Raw genomic sequence first — 22,990 nt, 5'->3', positions numbered from 1 at the left:
GGGCCGTAGTTTGATGACCCCTGGAGTAGAGCATAAAGTTGGACTTCTTCTAGGTAATTAACTGGGCCTCAGGTTGGCTGAGGCTGCACAGGGATTCACAGGACAAGCAAGGGCTTTGAACAGGTTCCTCCCATGCCTCACTCTTCAGAGAGGGGGGTCTGCTACATGGGGTATAGATAACTAGAAAATAATTGTCCTGATCTTATAAGATCTGGTGCTAATCTAGGGCCTTGTTTTAACAACTTTTGAGTATTTACAACATACCAGCCCCCCTTCCAAGCAAAGGTAGTATTAGTGAAGACAAACTTCAAACAGTGCTAAGAACTATGAATAAAATGGGACAAAATAACAGTGACAAAAGAAGGGCTGCAGAACTTGAGGCCTAGATCACAAAAGGGTTAGCCATACAAATATTTAGGAAAGAGTGGACCAAATAGCAGAAACAGCGCACCAAGTGAAAAGGCCTTGAGATGGAATAAAGTAAATTTGGCTAAAGCAGTGCAAGCAAGAGACAAAAATAAAGATCGCAGAAGGCTAGAATCAGATCATAGTAAAAATACGGTATAATGGGAAGCCACTATGGATGTAAACAAGGCAGTCAACTGGCCTCTTCAAATTCTAAAGCAATCACCTTTCCTACTGCATAGAGCATGAATGGGATACAGGCAGAGTGGGGGAGTAGGGGTAAGAAAGTAGTTAGGCCCTAGCCAGTTTGGCTCACTGGATAGAGCGTCGGGCTGGGGCCTGAAGGGTTCCAGGTTCAATTCCAGTCAAGGGCATGTACCTTGGTTGCAGTCACATCCCCAGTAGGTGGTGTGCAGGAGGCAGCTGATCGATGTCTCTCTCATTGATGTTTCTAACACTCTATCCCTCTCCCTTCCTCTCTGTAAAAATTCAGTAAAATATGTATTTAAAAAAAAAAAAAGTACAGTTAGGAAGGCAAGGTAAAAGTCCAAATGAGAAATAAAGGTAGTCTGGCCTTGGTGGCAACAAAGATGAGGCAAGGTACAGATTCGGAAGAGCCACAGGACTTCCATGTGGACTAGATGGGGATTACAGAGAATGAAGTTGAGCACTTTTTTGTCTTTTTAGTTTGAACTAATGAGCATCAGTTACTGGCATAGGTAACAAGTTGAGAAGGAAACAGGTTTGGTTGAAAAATGAAAATGTTTTAAATAGGGAAGTCTGGGATGCTTATGAAAGGTTAAGGTGGAACATTTAAATGTGCCATTAAACTCTGGTGCTCAGGAAGGTAGGTGGGGTATACAAATTTGGAAGATACCAAAGATACGAAATGCCATAATAATGCATGATTTTTATTTTCCTTTGGAGAAAGCAGAGCTAGAAGGTACAGCCCAGACCTAAGATCAAGCAGAAAAGGAAACAGCAAACAGAGCAGTCGGAAAGGGTAAGGAACCATGAGTATGGTTTCATAGCAGTCAAAGAAAATATTTCAAAAACAAGTAAATAGATAACTACTGAATGCTGCTGGAGGTTTTAGTAAGATGAGGACAGAAAAGTAATCGCTGGATTAGAAACATGAAGGTCATTGGAGACTTTTATAAGTACAGTGGGGTCTTGACTTAACGAGTGTCCCGACTAACAAGTTTTTCTGAGATAAGAGCCATCTCTCAGCCAACTTTTTGCTTTGAGTTGACAGAGTAATTTGAGTTAACGAGCTCCATCACAGAACGAATTAAACTCGTAGGTCAAGGCCCCACTGTACAATTATACACACTTGAACTTTTTGCTAAAATAAATTCTACTGTAGGACCCATTACTAAGTGTGGTATGCAGGCTAATGGGCCCCCAAAGATATCCATGTCCTAATCTGTGAATGTTAACTTACATGGCAAGACGGACTTTGCAGATGTGATTAAATTATATCTTGAACTCAGGTATTCTCCAGGTGGGTCCAATGTAATAAAAAACACTTTTAAGTGAAAAAGGGTAGCAGAAGATCAGATTTGAAGATGCTATGCTGCTGGCTTTGAAGACAGAGGGAAGGACCATCAGCCCAGGAATGCTGGTGGCCTCTAGAAGCTGGAAAAGGGAAGAAAACAGATTCTCCCCTCGAGTCCAGAGGAATGCAACCCTGCCAGCACCTCAATTTTAGCCCAGTACAACTATTTTCAGATTTCCAACCTCCTTAACTTACTCAGTATACACAAGGCTATAAAGAAAACCAAGGCTAACCTTATGAGTTAAACTAGTAAAGTTCCTACAAACATACCCTCTGTTGTTAAAACAAAAATAGGTATTAATTATAAGCAACTCTATTACTTGGCAAAATGAAACATAAAATGACTTAATGGGGAAACTGGTACCTTAAACTGTGATAAAAGCGCACGAACTTGACAGCTGATCCCACACATCAGAGATCTGACCAATGTGAACATTCTAGTCACAGAAGAATAAGGCCTATCAGGACAGCGCTTCATGGCCTGGAACTCAACTTACAAAATAAAACTTAAGATTTCAAGCTATATGCCACCCAGTGGTGGTGTCAGCATGTACCTGTATAGGGTCTTTAGAGTTTTAAAAAATCTAAGTAGAAGATATTCCCTTGGATCATAAATACCAAGGTGCTTCATGAGTCTAACCTAGTGCATACAGATCTCAACTTCCGTAGCATACAGTAAGTATCTATGACTAGAGTCTGGCAACCTGTGACACTGATAATACCGCTTCTATAAAGCAGAGGACCAGCAATGTAAGTTGGCTTTCCCTATGGCAAACCTCTCTTGGCCTTCTAAGATGGTCATAACTCACAGTGCTTTCTTCCAGTCACCACCAGTCAATAACTTACATTCTTTGGTTGGAGAGAAAAAGCAATTTGGCAGAAATGTTATTCATTGTTCGAAAGTATTTCCAAAGCACGAGATTAATATCCCCTCCCTGTTTAAAAAAATAAACACAAATCTAAATTCCATTCATTTTTGGAAGGTTGGTAACAAGGCTTTTTGAATGCCATCTGAATCTAAAGAATAAAGTAAAATAAGCATTGCAGGTCTACAATTATTCCATTTTTATAAAACCTTTTCTATCTAGGTCTATATGCACACAAGGATGCACTATTGTGTATTAATGTTCACTGAATTTCAATAGATTTTCAGGATGGTGGAATTTTGAGTGTCTTTTTGCTATATTTCTGCTAATTCTTAATTGTTTTTCTCATAATGACCATGAATCCTTTAAATAAGTTATTATCCTGAAAATTAGTTTGTTTTTAAGGCAGGTCAAGCGTTTCCAAGAAGGTGGTAAGCGCAACATGAGCAAATTTCAAAAATTCAGTAAAGTAATTGAATCTCAAAATAGGGAAACAATGTTTACTACAGATTCTTTAATCAGATTATTTTGATACAGTTGTGATGTAGGTAATTTCCTTTTACAAAGTTCAAATCTATCAATTTTCCCCAAGAAACAAACATTGTTTTGTTTTAGAGGCATTTTATTTAGACAACTAAAAACAATTAGATGTTCAGAAGCAGTGTACAATGAATGAGAAATCAAGCCAGTTACTTTATCATGAATTCCCCCCTCTTCTTTACAATGAAAGACAAAAAAGAGAAGGCTTTCTGCTTTAAGGGAAAAGTCAGAAAAATAGGCCAATATATATTTCTTCTCCGTAATAACATAAACAGCTACAATAAATCTAACTGTAATAAGAGAAATTGGACGTTGGCTTGTACATATTCATTGAAAAGACAACAGGCCATCGAATTACAAGAGCATAACGTCACCTGCCTTCACCTGATACTCTTGCATGTTCACTTACAGGTGACACCAAGTTTGTTAGTTCCACACTGGAGCTAATTCATATTCCTCATAATTTACTGCTCCATGTTTGTCTGACGTAGAGACCAACTCTGGAAGGCTGATGCTTTTCTCTGCTTGTCTTAGTCTGTAGTTGTATACTGTTTGAGGCATATGCATGATACTCAGGCCTTCACTTCAGGAGTTGAACTATAGATGGAATCTGAATTCTCTGAAGCAATTTCTTCTACAATTACAAAACAAAACAATCACATTAGTTAACTTTATAAAGAAAAGAAGCAAATCTACATTTTTGTGCAATGAAGGAGTTACAAAGTTTCTTTTAGTGTTCTGGTGAAGGGAAGCAAAAGAAAGTAAGTGCATATGCCATTAATGACTAAACTCATGCCACTGATAAAGCGATGAGGAAGAATTCATGTGTTTTACCCCTTAACTCTTTTATTCCATAACTTTACCTCTAAGGAGCCCCTCTCCTCAGCTAAATTGTCAATGAGTGTGTCATATCTCTGAAAGATCTAACTCCTTTATTTATTTGAACTCCACAGAATATGATACAATAAGGGCATATACAATTTGCAATTCTAGATTTGGTAAAGAACACTTAGTATTTAATAAGCACTTAATCAATGTTAAATACAATTACAACTGTAACAATTTACTTATTTATCTTAGCATCTGCCTCCTGAGTTCGACTTTTAAGTTCAATAAAAGTAACCACATTAGTGTCTCCATAGTACATCCCTGTGCCTACTAGGGATGTACTAGTATGTATTTAAATATTTTTTTTATAAATGTGTATACTAGATACATATTTCAATATGTTCATATTTCATAGATTTCCTTTTGTCCCTAAGTCAAACTCACATAAACACTTCAAGTTAATTCATTAGTATTTACCTAGCTCCTCTTCCGTTGTCTCTGGAAAACTGATCTTTGGCTTTGCCAGCTCACCACTATCTTCTTCTATAAAAGAAAAGCAATGATGATGATGTGAATTACAATATTACCAGTAATAGAAAGTATCTAATATGCAGGAAGAGTAAGCCAAGGCTATTCCAAACAATGAGATACAAAACATAATAGGAACAACAAATTCCTTAGTAATTATAATAGTATGTCTTCCCTCAAAAATTATGTTGGGACCAAAAATTAAGTATTTTGATTAAAAAACATGTCTACTTTATTAGTAAGGAACAGGGAGTAATGCCACTCAGAGATTAAATATATTTACGTACAAACTTCTTATATTGTTCTCTAACAAATTTTAAATGAGGTCGATTCCATTCACCAAATTACCCAGTGTACAAATTCAGAAATAGAATAGATTATACAACAAAAAAATTTAAACAAACAAGAGAACACAGTAGCCAATTTATAATCATAGGCTTCTCTTTGCTTAAACCATGTTATATACTTTAAAATCTCTAAAACACAGAAACATTGTAATAAAATGATTAAAAATGACACAAAATCATAAAGTTTAATGTGATAGCACTGAATACAAGTTCTTACCAGGAAGCACACATTTCCAAAGGCCATATGTTTTTCCTACTACAGTTTGCCATAGTCTCAAAGTTCCATCTTCAGAACCACTGGCATAGAGTTCTCCATCAGGACTAAATCTCACGCAGTGAATAGGACCAAAGTGTCCCTTGTAGGATTCTGAAAGAGGAGAAGGGCTATTAGATAATTTAATAAATATAGGTTAGGTATTGATACTTTAGAAAATACTGTCTAAATTACTGGGAAGATATGAAATTCCTAAGAAGAAATACAAGGAACTATACTTAATTAAAAATGATTCTCATTACCAAATGGTATATCATGTCTACCATTTATCCGTAAGATTATCCCTTTCCAGTTCTAGCACACATTCTAGTTGCAGATGGTCTCTCCCTCTAAAATAAAAATAAAAATGAGGCTTTGTGTCCCAATAGAGATGAAGAAAGGGAGTAAATGAAAACCTCCCTAAATTTTACAGAAAGTAAATCTAAAGTCTATCAATTCAATCCCATATCCTAAACTCACTGCCTCTTTACCAGAGAACCAATTCTTAATTATGACTACAGAGAGCCACTAGATGGAGCTCTTTGATACACTCACACTTTGTCTTAATTTCCTACCAGACTATGTAGAGTCCACTAGTCCTTCTGTCACAGAACACTGAAATACCGGATCAATACTGATCCTTACATATTTTAATGTATAAAATTTAATGAGAAAATGTACATATTAGTAGTGGTGGTGATCTGTTTAAGTCATATCCTTACTTATGAACTTTTCTCATTTACTTTCCAATGCCTCATCACCTTATTAGTTTTCAAAGCTCTTTGCTAGACCAATGTTCCGACGGTCTCCATATCCACTTAGCTCAAGGACTTTCAAGCACCATCTTCCCCCATCTCTGTCCTATCAGAGAATATCATGAGAGGATTTATCAAGAGTAAAAATTTTATCATGAGAATGAAAAGAATAAGAGGTTTGGAATGAGAATGGCTGGGCCCAAGATCTGTTTATTATTCACTACTAGAGGCCCAGTGCGCGAAACTGCGCAGGACCCCAGACCAGTCACGCCGCGAGACCCATCAATGCACCTCCTGGTGACCGGTCATTTGTTCATTACGGAGTTACGGCCACTGGCCTTTTATAATATAGATGATCTCAAATATCAGGCAAATAATTTTTCTTTTTTGAAAGGGAATAATACATGTGGTCAAAACATTCTAAAACTTTGAAAATTGACAAAAATAAAAAAGAAACTCTTACTTAAAAGTCACTTATATTCAAGTAATATAGGGTGAACCCTAAGTAATTAAACTAGATTCTATATGGTCCATCTGCCAAGGTTCCACTTATCCAACCCAAATTTATCAGCTTTCCCAAAGAAACAAAACATAAAATTGTCTTTTGTTCTTTGTGTATCATACAACCAAGCTTAGTTCACTGGGTGGTAAAGCAAGATAGCTAGAAACAAAGTGGCAACTTACAGACAAAAAAAAAAGTATAAAAACTAAAACTATTTGGGATGGCTAAAGTAGATTTTGAGAACCATACTATAAAATACCTAGTCCGTCAGATAAATGTAAAGTTAGGATGAGCATTAACTTCAAACTAATCCTACATGTCTTTCCCTTTTCTTTATTAAGGAGTATTATGAAAATGGAAGCAAAGTAAAGACTCCAAAAATAAATAAATACCAAAGTACCCCCCCTTCCAATTCAGATTCCTAAGATTTCCCAATAATGAGCTATAGTTGTCTCCCCCTCCCCCCGCCCCCACTATTCACTATAGAGCCTTAGGGATTCCTATGTTGGTAAAGAGAGGCAGAGCTAGGTAGATGGAGCCACATACATACACTATACCTCAGGAAGAACTCTCCTTGCATCTGTTTAATATAACTTTGACATAAGATTGCCCCCTTTCAATAAATATACTGCACTATTGTATACAATGTCAGAGAATGGTGAACTTAAAAGGAAAAGATAGAGTTCAGCATACTTTGTTTATAGTTCTACAAGCACTTGTACCCACAATGAATTAACAATCCTTTACTTTTTCACTTGAAAGCCACCAGCTTTAGTTAGCTGAAAATATTTGCTGTGTTTTTCATCAATGAAACCTAAAATTTGATAAAGGTAACTACATCTTTTTATGGGAATAAAAAGAGGACAACTCACCTAATTCTTCGCCACTATTATAATCATACTTATAAAGTTTAAAGTCTTCACCACCTGCAACAAGAAATTCTTTTTCAGGATGAAGAGATGCAGAATTGATGGTTGCAGGAGTTTCAAAGGATTTAATTAGCTCCAAACTGGGGGGAAATTGAAATAATAAAGACTTATAAACTTTGAGTATTGCATAAATCATACAAGGAAATAATTAGTTACATTTAACTGGCCCTAAATTCTGAAACCCAAGGAACAAGTAAATATTCATTTAGTCAAATACAGTGATGTTAAAAACAAACAAAAAAATCTCTAAATAATATTAGCAAAAAGTTCAGAAGGCTACTATGCCCAAGTGGAGTTCATCCCAGAATACAAAGACATTTCAGTAAAGGAATATCCACATTGTATGCATTCCTGGAAATGTGTGCTGGCTAATTAAAACAGTATGTCTAATGTACTGGAATTTTTTGCTTTGAAAAAAATTAATTCTGTATTTTTTTATTTTCCCATGACAAACATACATTATCTTTGTAACAGAAAGTTTTTTACAGTAGGTAATTACATTAATGGGTTATGTATATATTATGTATTCTTAACTGCTGAGAATTTATAAAGCTTCAGTAACAGGATAAACCTACAATCCCATCATCCTATATAATAAAAGCCAATATGCAAATAGACTAAACAGTGGAACAACTGAACCGGTTGCTATGACGTGCGCTGACCACCAGGGGGCATGTGCGGAACATGGCGGGCGTAGACCATGGTGGGATGGTGGAACAGGTGAGTGGGGGTGCCAGACCAAGGCAGGGTGCTGGTCGCTGTCATCAGGGCGAGCCTCTGGTGGTTACTGAAAATTCTTTGCTCCCACACGCTGTGGTCCCACCAGGCGCTCGCACCCGCTGCCCGGCGCTGGTCCCAATTGCTTGGCACCATCAGCAGGTGTGGCTGCCAGCCCCGATTGCCCCTGAGGGCTCTCTACCTCCCCCTGCTCCTGAGGGGTGATCGGGGTAGCAACCGTAGCTCACAGCCGCTGATGGCACCGGCTCCACTCTCACCGCTACTGGCGCCGGCCCCAATTGTTCTGTGCCGTCAGTGGTGCGAGCAGGGCTGGCGCTGTCTGCACATGGGAGCAGCAGTGGCAGGAGTGGGGTTGCCGGCAGAAAGTGGACTGGGGGCACAATGGGAGGGGCTGGGCAGGGGCGCAGAGGATGGGCCGAGACCTGCCCCTGTGCCTACCGCAGCCTTGCGGCCCACAGTTCCTTTCAAGGTGCACAAATTCGTGCACTGGGCCCCTAGTAAAATATAAAACTGCTAAAATTGGCTCAGTTTTTATTATCAGGCAATAAAAGAATAACTAAATTTGAGGCTATAGCTATATAATAAAAATCAATGCATAAAACAGCTTTCCCTGAATATAAATGAGTTTCAACATTGGCTCTTTTCCAGTCCAACCTTAAAATTCCTGAAAGGCCTCCAATAGAAAACATTAGTGCATTCCAGCTCCTAAATGCTACCATATTCCACAATGACACTTCAAAGCATGAAAAGTAAAGGTAGTCACGATGTAGATGGTATCACTGAATAGAACTTTCTGGTTCAAATGTTAGAATATTCAATAGGCCAGCAAAACCTCTGCCACCAACATGCAAGTGGGCAATAGTCTATAGCAGGACTACATTTAGCCCAAATCCAGAAGTGACTAATTAACACAGTTGTGCAATTTAATGGCTCTGGGCAATAGCACTCTATTTTTATCAATTCACTGTGTTACTGAACTCCTTTCTATTCTTTTTTTTTTTTTTTTTTTAATATATTTTATTGATTTTTTACAGAGAGGAAGGGAGAGAGATAGACAGTCAGAAACATCGATGAGAGAGAAACATCGATCAGCTGCCTCCTGCACATCTCCCACTGGGGATGTGCCCGCAACCCAGGTACATGCCCTTGACTGGAATCGAACCTGGGACCTTTCAGTCCGCAGGCCGACGCTCTATCCACTGAGCCAAACCGGTTTCGGCTCCTTTCTATTCTTAATTGCTCTCTTCCATTTTCACTACCTTCTCTTTCCTTCTGTCATTCAGTGAAGCTTAGCTTTGCAAGTGGTCCTTTTGACAAAGTTTAGGACTGCTGATCAGAGTATAATGTAGTATAATCTTTATGGAAATCAATTAAATAACATGTATACTAAAAACTTTAAATTCTTACCCTTTGTACTCTACTTATAGAATTCTATTGTAAGGAAACTCTCAGATGCACCATAATAGTCACTGCAGTTGCAAGTACGGAAAATGACACAAAATTTAGTACAACCTATAATGCAATATACCTAGTAAAAAGGTTTTCCAAGAATTTCTAATGGCTAAGAATATTTTAAAATAAACATCACATTCATTAGGGTTCCAGCAAAGTGGGAGGTGGGGGGGGGGTGGAAGAAAAGGACCCCACAAATATACATATATAAAAATGCAGCTACCATTAACATTCTAGAATCTATGGGTAAAATTTTTTAAAATTATATTTTCCAAATTTTCAACAAGAACATTTACTATGTTTACAGTCACAACAATTAAGTCTGTTAAAAAGAATCATTAGATCTACATATACTTGGAAATGGGGGGGCAGGGGGGAATCACTATTTTTCCAAAATTTTAAAGTGAAAAATAGGAGAATCAAGATCATAGTGGTTTTATATAATAATGAACAACATTAAGTATAGCACCAGCCCAGTTATCCTTTAATTTGACTAACTCCTTTGATTAAAGTATACCATATTCTTTAAAAATACATTATTAATGGTATAGAAACATTTCCCTCCATATTATATAGCAGCAGTTTTCAACTTTCTGTGCCACAGAACTGTAAAAACATACAGTACCTGACTATTTAGCCAAGGTCACTGACCTCTTTTCCCTTAGATCAGTGGTTCTCAACCTTGGTTGCACATTATAATCACCTGGAAATCTTTTTAAAATCCTGATTTCTGGACCTCATTCCGGAGGATGAGAACCACTGCCTTAGATTGTTAAGAAAAAACAAAACAAACAAACAAATAAAGAAAAAAGAAAAAAAAGACAGCAGCCAACACAATAGCTGTCCAGTGTAAATGAATCAAAAGTATACCTTCTTTTTTGTCTGATTGGTAAAAATACATATTTTTGGTGTGCCACAGAATTTTAGTTATTAGATTATGTGTGCCACAAGAGGAAAAGGGTTGCAATCACTGTTTATAGTATAGGCCAAAATTTGCCTTTTAATAAGTTAACCTTTTCATATATACCTTCTAATATCGAAGTACTCTAGGTTGTCGTTTGTTAGCAAAAAGAAAATGAAGGTATTTCTTGGACATACCTTACTGCACTATGAAAAGCAATAGATCGTCCATAAGTTATTACCAAGATCTCTCCCTCAGGAATATATTCCATACTGCTAACAGACATATTAAAACTTAGAGATTTCACTTCTGTCATAGTGGCGTGATCCCAAAGGCTGCAAGAAAGAAAGGAAAATATGATTTACTTATTTAAGAAAAAAGTTTAAATCCTAATTACACCTGAAGATTAACCAATAATCACAACTGTGAAACAATCTCCATCCCAACTCATAAACTATAGATGCTACACAGAGAAGTTTTGGTTCCAATACTAGATCAAATTATTTGGCAGTCTGTTGGTAAAGCCAACTTTCATATGTAAACACATTTCCCAAACAATTTAGCAAAACCATGCAGTTAAGATACATAGGTCCCAATCTAATTAACTTCAGTGGTGCTCTAAATAATGGTTCTTACATTTTTGTGACTTTAATGATGGCTCTTACTTTCCACAGAAAACTACATCAGGTGTCAGCACAAAATTGTGTATAGAATTTCAGGGGTTTCACAGACCCCGTATAGCCAGCCTGTCTCTGACCCAGGTTAAAAGAACCTGCCTATAAATGTGTAGTTTTAATTAAGTGTCTTGTGAATTCTGCTGTTTATAATAGTAAATGGAGAGCTCCAGAAGAATGAGACCTATACGCTGTGGAAGTTTTAATGTTCAGAGATAATTCTTCCTACATAATAGTTATAAAAAATATTTTAAATATTAAGTTCTATGGTCAACTATTTTTCTCCTTTTTTAAAATTTTTATTTATGGATTTTAGAGAACGGGATGGAGGGAGGGAAACAACACTGATTTGTTGTTCCACTTAGCTATGCATTCATTGGTTGATTCTTGTATGTGCCCTAACCAGGGATCAAACCCAAAACATTGGCATATCAAGACGACACTCTACTGAGCTACCCAGCCAGGGAAAGGTCAAATACTTTTCAAATTTAAAATTATTCAAGAAAAATTACTTACCGAACAGTTTTATCATCAGCTGAAAGAATTTGTTTATCCTCACTGCACCATAGAGCCTTTTTAATTCCAGAGGTATGACCACTGATTTCCTTAGGTTCTTAAGGTGAAACAATTTAAAATACATTTGTTAACATTTAATCTCTAAAACTCAGCATTGGAACAATTCAATATGTAAAAAGGAAAGAAAAAAATGTATTTTAAATTAGACTGCAACTTTATAAAGCCCAGCACAATTCAAACTTGCCGTCGACATAGAATCCAATTAATTTTTCTATATTGGAACAAAAAATTTTTCTGCATGACAAGGAATCGAAGAACTATGATTCTTGCAGCAAAAGTAAATACAACACACCCTCCAGGCTATTTTTCTGCTTTCAAAAGTGTTATCTATACTTATAATAGGGTAATATGCAAATTAGTGACCCATCAGCAGGAGGGCGGGGTGGTCAGCGGAGGCAAGCTGCAGCGAGCTACTAGCCCTGCATAAAAAAATAACTAATGTGGCACAATTTAATAAGAATATGGACCAAGGAACAAGACAACCTAAACATATTCTGGTACTATCACTAATCATGGACTCCTCATCCAAGCCAGTCAGCAGTAACAGGAAAAAAAAAAAAAAATACGGGGGGAGGGTTAAGGAATGTAGAGGCTGGAAGAGAAAAGGCTAATAAAAAAAAATGCAGTATTCCCAAGAATACAGGGTAGGGCAAAAGTAGGTTTACAGTTGAGTATGCATTACACAGTAAGTCAATATTAAAAAATATAGCTGTACAGAAAAAAGGACTGGAAGACTATGAACCAAAAACTAAAGATATTAACAGTGATTAATGGATAATGGATTGTTTTCATTTTTTCCCACATCTGAGTACTGAACATGAACATGAATTACTCAGGAAAAGTCATTTAAATTAAAAGGAAATAAAACCATAAACACATATAAATTATGCTTACCTGCTTCAGGTTTGTTCAAGTCATATATGCGTAAGAGTTTATCTTGTCCCGCGGTTAACAAGTAATTACTATCCTGGAAACACAAACAAGTATATGTTACTAGATTAACCTTTTTAATGGTTGTATCTCTCTGAAACTTTTTCAACACCAAATAAAATCCAAACAAAACTCACAGATGTCAAAAAGAGATGCAACACAGGCCAAATACTTCTGAGAAGATACTGTAGAGCACTTATCTTTTTCATAATGCCAAAGTCCTTTAAACTTCATAGTCCAAACGTGTTACACCACCTATCACATAAATTTGCCTAATCTGCCCTGATCCTGCTCCCCCCATCCTCCTGAGTAGCAGTTCTTCGATGATCTCAAATTTATCCTTTCCCTTCTGCAAGTAATTGGGAAACATTACTTGGGTATTTCAGATGTCTGCTGCTATTGATACAGGATTGATAAAAGAGTGTCAGGGAATTTTAAAAGCCTCATATCATAAAAAAAGAATTTGTATAGCTTAACTTACAATCAAATAAAATATATGCCGATATACACAAAATACTCCCCCCCAAAACCAAATATATAAATAGAAATTTAACTCCTTAAAAAAACTTCATTTTCTAATACCTGTGTAAAATCCACAGACTTGACAATGTGTTTATGAGCCAGGGTCATCAATTCATCTCCTGAGACAGCATCCCACACTTTGCTAAAAATGGAAAGCAAAATTAAAAATAAATATAATAATTAATTGCCAAATAATTTAGATATTTGAAATGTTACATAAATACACTATAAATCTCCATTATTTCTACTATTCCACCATTGCTATAGTTCATTTGATAACATATTTAAATGAGTCTAAGGGAAAAGAAATTTCTCTGTAAAAGCCATATAACCAATCTAATTCTGACAGTAAAAAATATCTATGAATTTAAGTAAATGAGATCCATGAACCAACACATTCTTACTTTTATTTTAGCCTATAGCCATATTTTAGCAAGACTGCAAAACATTTTAACCAATTTTTAGTTTCAACTTTCCAATTTTTCCTCTATTCTCTACTCTCATGTATATGCAAAACAAAAATTGACAATAAGAAATCCTTTTAAAATGTACCGAAGAATAAACGACCCTGATACAAGTTATGTAAAATTTTAAGTCAACACAATAGAAAATATTTTCCCTACCTCTTCCTCCAAGTTGACTCTTAAATTCTCAAATCCAAGTCCAATTAACTTCCTCCCAAATTACCAGCCTTTGCTCTATGTAATACTAACACTCAGGATTATTAATCTCAACTGTATGTTTCCCTGACCCATCCCAACCAAAAACATATGTGGTTGTGTCTATAAAGATATATTATGTCTGTGTATGTCAGGAGATAATAGTTATGGGTATGTGCCTGCAACCAAGGTACATGCCCTTGACCGGAATCGAACCCGGGACCCTTGGTCCACAGGCTGACGCTCCATCCACTGAGCCAAACCGGTTAGGGCTAGGGAAGAGAACTTTTTTTTTTTTTTTTTAAATATATTTTATTGATTTTTTACAGAGAGGAAGGGAGAGAGATAGTTAGAAACATCGATGAGAGAGAAACATCGATCAGCTGCCTCCTGCACACCTCCTACTGGGGATATGCCCGCAACCCAGGTACATGCCCTTGACCGGAATCGAACCTGGGACCTTTCAGTCTGCAGGCCGACGCTCTATCCACTGAGCCAAACCGGTTTCGGCGGGAAGAGAACTTTTAAAAGTGAACAGCTATGCTCAATAAAGGTTTCCATTTTAATGTAACTGACATTTATTTTCAGGAATAAAGTGGAAAATAAACAGTAGAGAAAAAAGGGATATCTTTCCTTCATTTACTCAATAAATACCCAATAAATATATCCAGTTTTATATTTTACTAGAGGCCCGGTGCACAAAAATTTGTGCACTCGGGGGGAAGGGGGGGTCCCTCAGCCCGGCCTGTGCCCTCTCACAGTCTGGGACCCCTCAGGAGATAACCTGCTGGCTTAGGCCTGCTCCCGGGTGGCAGAGGGCAGGCCCAATCCCTAGGTGCAGCCCCTGGTTGGGCTCAGAGCAGGGCTGATTGGGGGGTTGGGGCACCGCCCCCTGTCACACTCAAGGCAGGGTCGATGGGGAGGTTGCGGCGCCACCCCGTCACGCACAGAGTAGGGCCAATCAGGGGGTTGGGGCGCTAACCCCTGTCACTCACAGAGCAGGGCCCATCAGGGGGGCTGGGGCTCCATACCCTGTCACACAGAGAGCAGGGTCGATCAGGGGGTTGAGTAGCTCCCCCATCACTCACAGAGTAGGGCCGATAGGGGAGTTGGGGCACCGCCCCCTGTCACACACAGAGCAGGGCGGATCAGGGGGTTGGGGCGCCGCACCCTGTCACACTCAAGGCAGAACCGATGGGGAGGTTATGGCTCTACCCCGTCACACACAGAGCCCATGGGGGGCGGTTGGGGCACCGCAGCCTGTCACACTCAGGGCAAGGCCGATCAGGGGGTTGGGGCGCCGCACCCTGTCACACACAGAGCAGGGCCGATCAGGGGGTTGGGGCACTGCACCCTGTCACACACAGAGCCGCAGGGCGATCAGAGGTTGGGGAGCTCCCCCCTATCAGGCACAGAGCAGGGCTGATCAGGGGGTGGGGCGCCTTCCCCTGTCACGAACAGAGCAGGGCGGATAGGGAGGTTGTGGCCCCGCCCCGTCACACACAGAGACGCAGGGCGATCAGGGGGTTTGGGTGCTGGCGCCTGTCACGCTGATCCCAGTGCCGGGAGGCCTTGCGGCTCCGCTGATCCCGATGCTGGGAGGCATATTACCCTTTTACTATATAGGATAGAGGCCTGGTGCATGGGTGGGTGCCGGCTGGTTTGCCCTGAAGGGTGTCCTGGATCAGGGTGGGGGTCCCCACTGGGGTGCCTGGCCAGCCTGGGTGAGGGGATGATGGCTGTTTGTAGCTGGTCACACACCCTTCAGGGTAGGGGTTCCCACTGGGGTGCCTGGCCAGTCTGGGTGAGGGGCTGAGGGCTGTTTTCAGGCTAGCGGGTGATGGAAGCTCCCAACCGCTTTTTTTCTTTTTCTTTCTTTTTATTCTGGGCCAGCTTTAGCTCTGGCTCCAGCTCTTAGGCTTCCGCTGCTGAAAGCAGGTATCTGGTTTGTTTGGGTTCTATAATCGAAACACTGTTTCAACTCCAGCTCTGAGATCCCAGCTGGCTGAAAGCAGGTTTCTGGGATTTTGTTTAGCTTCTATATTTGTAAAAATATTTCAAACTGCAAGCTCAGAGGCTGGCAGCGGCAGGTGGGGAACGGTGGATCCCTCCGTCACTGAAGCAAGCAAGCCTCATGTTCGCTTCAAGCTGCCTGGCTGCCGGCCGCCATCTTGGCTGGCAGTTAATTTGCATATCGCCCTGATTAGCCAATGGGAAGGGCAGCGGACGTATGGTTAATTACCATGTTTCTCTTTTATTAGATAGGATGTCATTCTAGATTTAGTGCTAGGGCACAGGGTAAAAAGAAATCCCAAAGAAAGTTCTTGCCTTAGAAGAGTTATAGCTGAGGAGAAAAAGATCCATTAAGCAAATATAATTAAAATACAAACATATGTGGCTATAGAAACAGAAAAAACACACTACTAACTATACCAGAAAGTCTGGAAAATCTAAGCAGTGGAAGTCAATAGTCTTAAAGAGCAAGCAGAAATACACTATGAACAAAAACCAGCGTATTATAGACAAGCATTAACAGTATGTACAAAGGTTAAAAAAAACCACGAATGACCATCTAACAGTAATTATTACTAATTCTATATAATAAAAGCCTAATATGCTAAGTGTCTGGTCATCCGTTCAACCAATCAAAGCATTATATGCTAAAGCAGCTCAACCGCTCGCTATGATGTGCACTGACCACCAGGGGGCAGACGCTCCCACTGGTAGGTTAGCTTACTGCTGGCAGCTGGCCAACCTCTTGCGTCCCTCCCCGGCCCTGATCCTGGCCTGTGACCTCTCGCAATCCAGGACCCCTCAGGGGATGTCGGAGAGCCGGTTTTGGCCCGATCCTGCAGGCCAGGCCGAGGGACCCCCACTGGTGCACGAATCTGTGCACCGGGCCTCTAGTGATATAATATAAATCTTGCCTATTACATAATTGAGCCATGAGTGGCTAAATAAATATATTCTGAGAGAAATAAAGTCAACTATGAGTAGTACTAAACTCTCAAGTAGTCATTTCTGTTTGCAAAGGAAACCCGCTCTAATCTCTCTGATTTCCAGTTCAAATCTGGCCCAAACCTACTTTTCCCAACTTCATTTTGTATTATTTACTGGTATCTAGTCATACCAGATTATAAACCAGTTCTCAAACAAGCCATGTATTTTCTTCCTATGTCTTTATTGAAATTGTTCTCAGCTACCCAAAGTTCTACTCATTCTCAGGGCTCATTTCATCTCCAAGAATCATTCCTTTCTTTTCTTTCACAGAACTCAGATTTATGCTGATTATGTGTTTAATTCTGCTTTGCTTCTATTTTTAGCACGTTTACTTTTAATCACAAAGAAATCAGGGATAAGATTTCACAAAGATTAGGATTCCAGACTGTTGTGATGACAGAGGTGCCAGACGTGAAAACACAACCATATCTGAAATTTCTATCCTAGTGATTCACATGATGCCAAGTCTCAAAAAAACTCTAGGCCTTTGAAATACTAATTTTTAAGTATATTCAAAATCTTCAAAACCTCCTTAAAATCTTAAGATTCTTTTAAAATCATGTCCACTCACTTGTGAAAAGAACTGACATGAGCAAATCAGTAAGGGGGGTGGTGGGGGGGTGAGGCAATGTACCTTTTTCCTCCCGTTTATAAACTACTGAAATTGAGGATGACAGTCTGACAGAGCATGTTTTTATCACTTGCACTAACTTTGGAATATTTCCATTACTTACAGTAAAAGTTGTAAAAAGCACTTAGAGTCCTCAAAAGAAACTGGAATAAACTAAATATATTTTTCAATCTCCAGGCAAGAAACCGGTATTAACTAGCTGGCTGCAGAACACAAATCAAGACAATGAAGCATCAGCACCAATATCCTTTTTTTATCAGCTGATTTTATGCACAACTCATGAAGTACTTATCATCTTCCTAAAGTCCTGATACTTTTTATATCCCTAGTTTCTTGCACATAATAATGAATACCATCTGTTCAATATTTTCATATTCTGTGAATGGACTTACCACAAGTCTCAAAAGAGGGGCTACTTAAGGTCTTTAAAGCCCGAGCAAAACAAACTATTTGAGGGGGAGGAAACTGCCTATCTTAACATGTTAACCAAGTAGTCAAAAAGAAGATAATACCACCTGATTTATTGGGAACCTTATTCAGAGAAAAATTAAATCTTTCTATTGACTTCTACAAGAAAGAAAAAGTAATCATACACTTTGGTTACTTATAGTATAGATTCCTGGGCCCAACCCCAGGTCTAACTCAAACAAACTATGGAACAGAGCACAGGAATTTTCTCTGCTTTTGGCCCTCTGTCCAGATGACTCTTGACGGGAGGAAAGAGGTGGTGCTAAAACGATCATGACAAGTAATGCTAACATTAGCTTTATGAATTAAAAAAAAATATAGAGGATAGTGTTTCAGGGACAGTGCACTCATCACCTGACTTGACTGTCCAAATCACCTCAAGATAACATTCTATGACCCACGATTGGCCCTGCTGAATATATTTTCTCCACAAGAAACAAGAACAAAATCTACCTCTGGATAAACATGACATTAATGAATTTTCTGAGAAACATAATAATGAGGGGAGGGGAAAAGAACTTCCTAAAAATGGTCTATACTATGATTAATCAGGTAAGTTCAGGGAGCTATTCTTTAGCTGGATCAAGTTCCATAATAGCAAAGCCCAGACAAGTCACTAGGAGGAGAATATAGACAATGAATGGACACACTCCCACACCTCACAGGCAGACACATAACAAATGAGGGTAAGACTCAGCTACCATTTATTGAGCACCCACTATACTAGCACACTATACTAGACTTCAGGGATACAAGTAGAGATAGATCCCTGTGATTCTCCCATAACTACTTTGGCCTTACACCCATTTTACAGATACAAAAACCAAAGTTTAAGAAGCATCCCATAATCAAACTGGAAACACAAAGTGCGGCCTGCACATGACTCAGCTTACATCTTTTCCACTGTATCATGGCACCTGAAAGCTGTAACTGAGGGGAAAAACAGTATTTCTTCTTGATATTTGTATCTACTCAAACTTGTCTGCATGAAACCAAAAGGTTTCATGGCTTTACCCATGTGAGTTACAAAATAACATATGATTTTGGTCTAGTGGGGTTGGTAGCTATCACTGTTACCTTACACAAGCAACACTTATATATATAGCTATTAGATTTTAGGCAATGCTCTAAATATTAGGGACATATAAACTCATTTAATATTCACAATCAACTTATGAGGTAAGCATTATTACTATTCTCATTTTTATAGATGATGAACTGAGAAAAGGTTAAATAAAGTTCCCAAGTTATTAAATGATGGAGCCAGAATTTTAAGTACAGAATCAAGTTTGTATCAGCATTCATGCTTTTAATACCACTTGTAAATACAGACACAAACTTGAAATGTTAAGAAAGCACAAAAATAACAAAATACCTATCCACAGTCATATCTTCAGATGTGTGATTTTGGTTATTAATGCTCTGAGACCTAAACAAACTGTTCCTCTGGCAGTAAGATAAAATCCTGACTACTCCTTTCATGACTCTCTTAAATATTTCAAGTGCCATTTTTCAAGCCCTGTTCTCCCTCCATTTCAGAGTAATTATCACATGAATAGTAATATCTATCTAATTCTCTATTTCTTTTCCTGAGGATTGGCATTATAATTTGGCCAAATATACAAGCTGAGATCTTCACAGATTTTATAGAGATGGGCATCTTTCCTAACAAGCTTTTGCACAGGTCTCTAAAAGATCAGAGCAAAATACTGAAGACCATCAAGCAAGAGGTGACTAAGTATTTTGCTCAAGTAATTAATATTGTTAGGGCCAGATAACACAGAATTGAGGTTAACAAAAATGTATCTTTCCAAAACTGCAATTCAAAAGCTTGTCTCTTTTAATGCTAATGTCTGTAGTGTTGAAAATCTTATATTTATAAACTTAATTATGTTTAATTTAAAATAGTTTGAAATACCATTTTACTAAATATTAACTTATCACCACCAGACTAAGACTTAGTTTCAGAAATGACATTTTAAAAATCTACTTGGCCAATATCTGAAATCTAGAGTTATTTAATCCCAATTTCCTACCTCTGGTACAAAATCAATGACATTCATTCCAAAGACAATGTTATGTTCCACGATTTAGCCCTGGCCAGTGCGGCTCAGTTGACTGGAGCATCGCCTTGTACACCAAGAGGTGGTCACGGGCCCAATTCTCAGTCAGGGCACACACCCAGGTTTTGGGTTTGATCCCAATCAGGGAGCCTATGGAAGGCAATCAATCGATTGATGTTTTTCATATCTATCTCTCTCTCTCTCTCTCTCTTTCCCTCTCTCTCTCTCCTTCCCTTCCTCTCTCTAAAATCAATTAAAAAAAGAAAAAAAGAAAAAAAAGCAGGACCACTTTTACTCTCTAGACTCTTAAGTCTAATAAAATCTATTACAGGCATAATAGCTGTTGACATTGCTTTCATTAATTTAAATATTTAAGTATCTGCTAAGTGACAAACATAGCTAGAAACTAGAGATACCAACATTATGTAAAATATGATACATGCCCAGAGGGTAAAGTGGGTCATTGCAAGCCACTCTAACTACATATACAAAAGCCACAGATCAAGATAGGTAAGGTGTATTCTGGCAACAAATAATATAGCTAGACTGTAGCACATACGGTGTGCAGTGCCAGATGATGCTGATGAACTGGGATGAGGCCAGATTTTAAAGTGCCAGCAACTGAAATTTAACCTTTAGGCCAGTGGTTCTGAGGCCGCACATCAGAATCACCTAGAACAACTTCAGGGAAGAAAAACAAAAAAGATGCTGGGCACTCCATCTCCAGAACAAAACAGAATTTCTTGGATACACGCATCTGAATACTTTAAATGTTCCTCGGGTTATTCTAATGTATATCCAAGGTCATGAACCATTAAAATCGCAGAAGAAAAACAGGAAGATTACTGGGTAGAGAAGTGACATGATGAAATGTGTGCTTAGGAAGACACGTGGCAATGGAAGATTAACAGAGAGAAAGGGAGTAGTGGCAGGGATGTGAACTAAGGCAGTGATAGAAGCCAAGAAGCTCTGTAGTCAGGAGTCCTGCTTGTAGAATAAAAAAAGATGAAGAAATCTGGGTGTTAAGGAAAAATCATAAAGAGAAAGACAGGACCAGGGTGGAATTTTGGTGAGAACCAACATCATGTGGTCTATATGGCGCGGAATGAGAACTGCATGAATAACCAAGGTTGGAGTTTGATTATTCCGGAACACAACTCGCAGAGACCTCCGAAACTGGGCATTTTGGATATACTTACGCTGTGAAATCCGCAGCTGCGGTGGCTGCTTTGGTGGCATCCTTATTCAATGTGGCACCCCAAACGGCACCCTTATGACCCAAAAAAGTTCCAATCCAGTCTCCTGTGTCCCCCTGGCGTAGCATAGGTTTACCGTCTAAAAAAATATTTAAGAAGATGTGTGATTTAGAGGTTTAGGTTATTTTAAACCTTAGATTCAAACATAAAATGATCATGTTCAACAACCAAGTGGAAAACTGCGTCTGCTCTCTACCCATTCTCTCCCACTGAGGTCACTAAGGAAAGCCCAGAAGTAAGTTAGCTTCTAGTGAACTACAGGGCGGGGCGAAGGTAGGTTTACAGTTGGTATAGAAAACAACGATACGATCATTAACAATAGTGCAAAAATAAGCTGCGTCTCGTGCACTCAACAGCTGTATATACGCAGGGTAACTAAGTAACTCATTACCTTAAAAACTGAGCTCTCTGGGAAGCATTCCTAACTCGGTAAGCGAATACCGATCCGCATCAAAATCTAGAACCGAGTCTCATTCTGGATAAACTTGCTAAGCTAAATCTCAGTGTCCGTTTGCAAAATGGGGCTAATGGCACAAGGGAACATCCAAGGAGGTATGGGAGGGTCGAGTCTGTAAGATAAGGTATGACTGAGCCTGGCCCGTTTTCTCCATTTCCCAAACCTCTGAAAGGTATTCACAGCCCCACTTCTCCAGAAATGGCAATGAAAGTAAAAGGAGAAGCCTTCGTTGGAGAAGAGCCGCTCTAGGCTCCAGCGGCGGGACCCCCCGCACCGCTGCGGCGGCCCCCACCTCCCCACGGACACCGGGGTGCCGGCTCCGCTCCCGGCCGGCCCGGCCCCAGCCCTCCTGAAGCCCGGATCCGGGGCCCCGCTCACCTTTGCACGCGCTGATTAAGAAATAGCCGTACGGCGTGATGCCGCTGAAGGCCAGGTCCACCACGGGCCGCGTGTGGCCGGAGCAGGTGAGCGGAGTCTGCCTCATCGCCATGGCGGCGCGGACCGAACGAGCCGGACGGGGAGCCGAGGGTCGTCTGGTTCTTTTCTCTCGATCGCAGCGCCTCCGGCTCCGCAAGGCCCCCGCCCTGGCACCGGGAAACGGGCAAAGGAGGCCAATCCGGCAGCCCCGAGGTCAGGAGAGGGTTAGGGCTGGGTCAGGGAGTCAGCGACCGGCGACCGACCGCCGCCGCGGGAGGGAGAGGGAGGGAGGGAGGAACGTAGGGGAAGGGGAGATCCGGAGAACCCGCAGCCACGACCCACACCGTCCACACCGCCACCGGCCGGAAGTTACGTTCGATGACGCTCCGCGTCCGCCGGAAGTGACCTCTCGGCGGGAAGGCGGGTGTGCTGGGTAGCCGGGGAGAAAGTGGGACAGCAGCGCGCAGGCGCGAGTCCCGCACACGTGGGGCACGTGATGCTGGCCCCGCGCCGTCTTGGTTTGGCGCCTGGGGGCGCTCTAGCTCTTTGGTGAAGTCCTTGCCGGTCTCCGACCACCCCCGAGACATCCTCGCTTTATCCGGGGCCAAGTTCGCCGGGTGCCGAGAAGTTGTTCAGCTCCGCCCAGACCCGGTACCTGCGGATCCTGGGGATGACGCACCGAGCAACACAACCGGGACTGCGGTCGGTGTCTGAACACACAGGCAGGAAAAGCAG

The 22,990-nt window shown here is 40.1% G+C and overlaps 1 protein-coding gene across 2 annotated transcripts; it reads right to left on the bottom strand.

The window, feature by feature from the left end:
- Window positions 1-3,307: 3,307 nt before the first annotated feature.
- Window positions 3,308-22,641, bottom strand: STRAP (serine/threonine kinase receptor associated protein). Of its 2 annotated transcripts, XM_059682289.1 has the most exons (10): window positions 22,217-22,639; window positions 21,325-21,460; window positions 13,365-13,446; window positions 12,747-12,819; window positions 11,793-11,889; window positions 10,800-10,937; window positions 7,455-7,591; window positions 5,290-5,439; window positions 4,675-4,740; window positions 3,308-4,003 (listed from the first exon to the last, which is right to left on the bottom strand). In XM_059682289.1, the coding sequence occupies exons 1-10, from the start codon at window positions 22,326-22,328 to the stop codon at window positions 3,942-3,944; spliced, it is 1,053 nt and encodes a 350-aa protein (XP_059538272.1). In that variant the 5' UTR covers window positions 22,329-22,639; the 3' UTR covers window positions 3,308-3,941. The 2 variants fall into 2 exon arrangements, with proteins under 2 accessions (XP_059538272.1, XP_059538273.1); XM_059682290.1 differs by lacking the exon at window positions 10,800-10,937 and having other exon boundaries at window positions 22,217-22,641.
- Window positions 22,642-22,990: the final 349 nt, after the last annotated feature.

Source organism: Myotis daubentonii, chromosome 2 (genome assembly GCF_963259705.1).
Source record: "Myotis daubentonii chromosome 2, mMyoDau2.1, whole genome shotgun sequence".
NCBI lineage: Eukaryota > Metazoa > Chordata > Mammalia > Chiroptera > Vespertilionidae > Myotis > Myotis daubentonii.
Note: the sequence above shows the minus strand (reverse complement) of the source record. Positions and strands in the feature narration are given on the sequence as shown.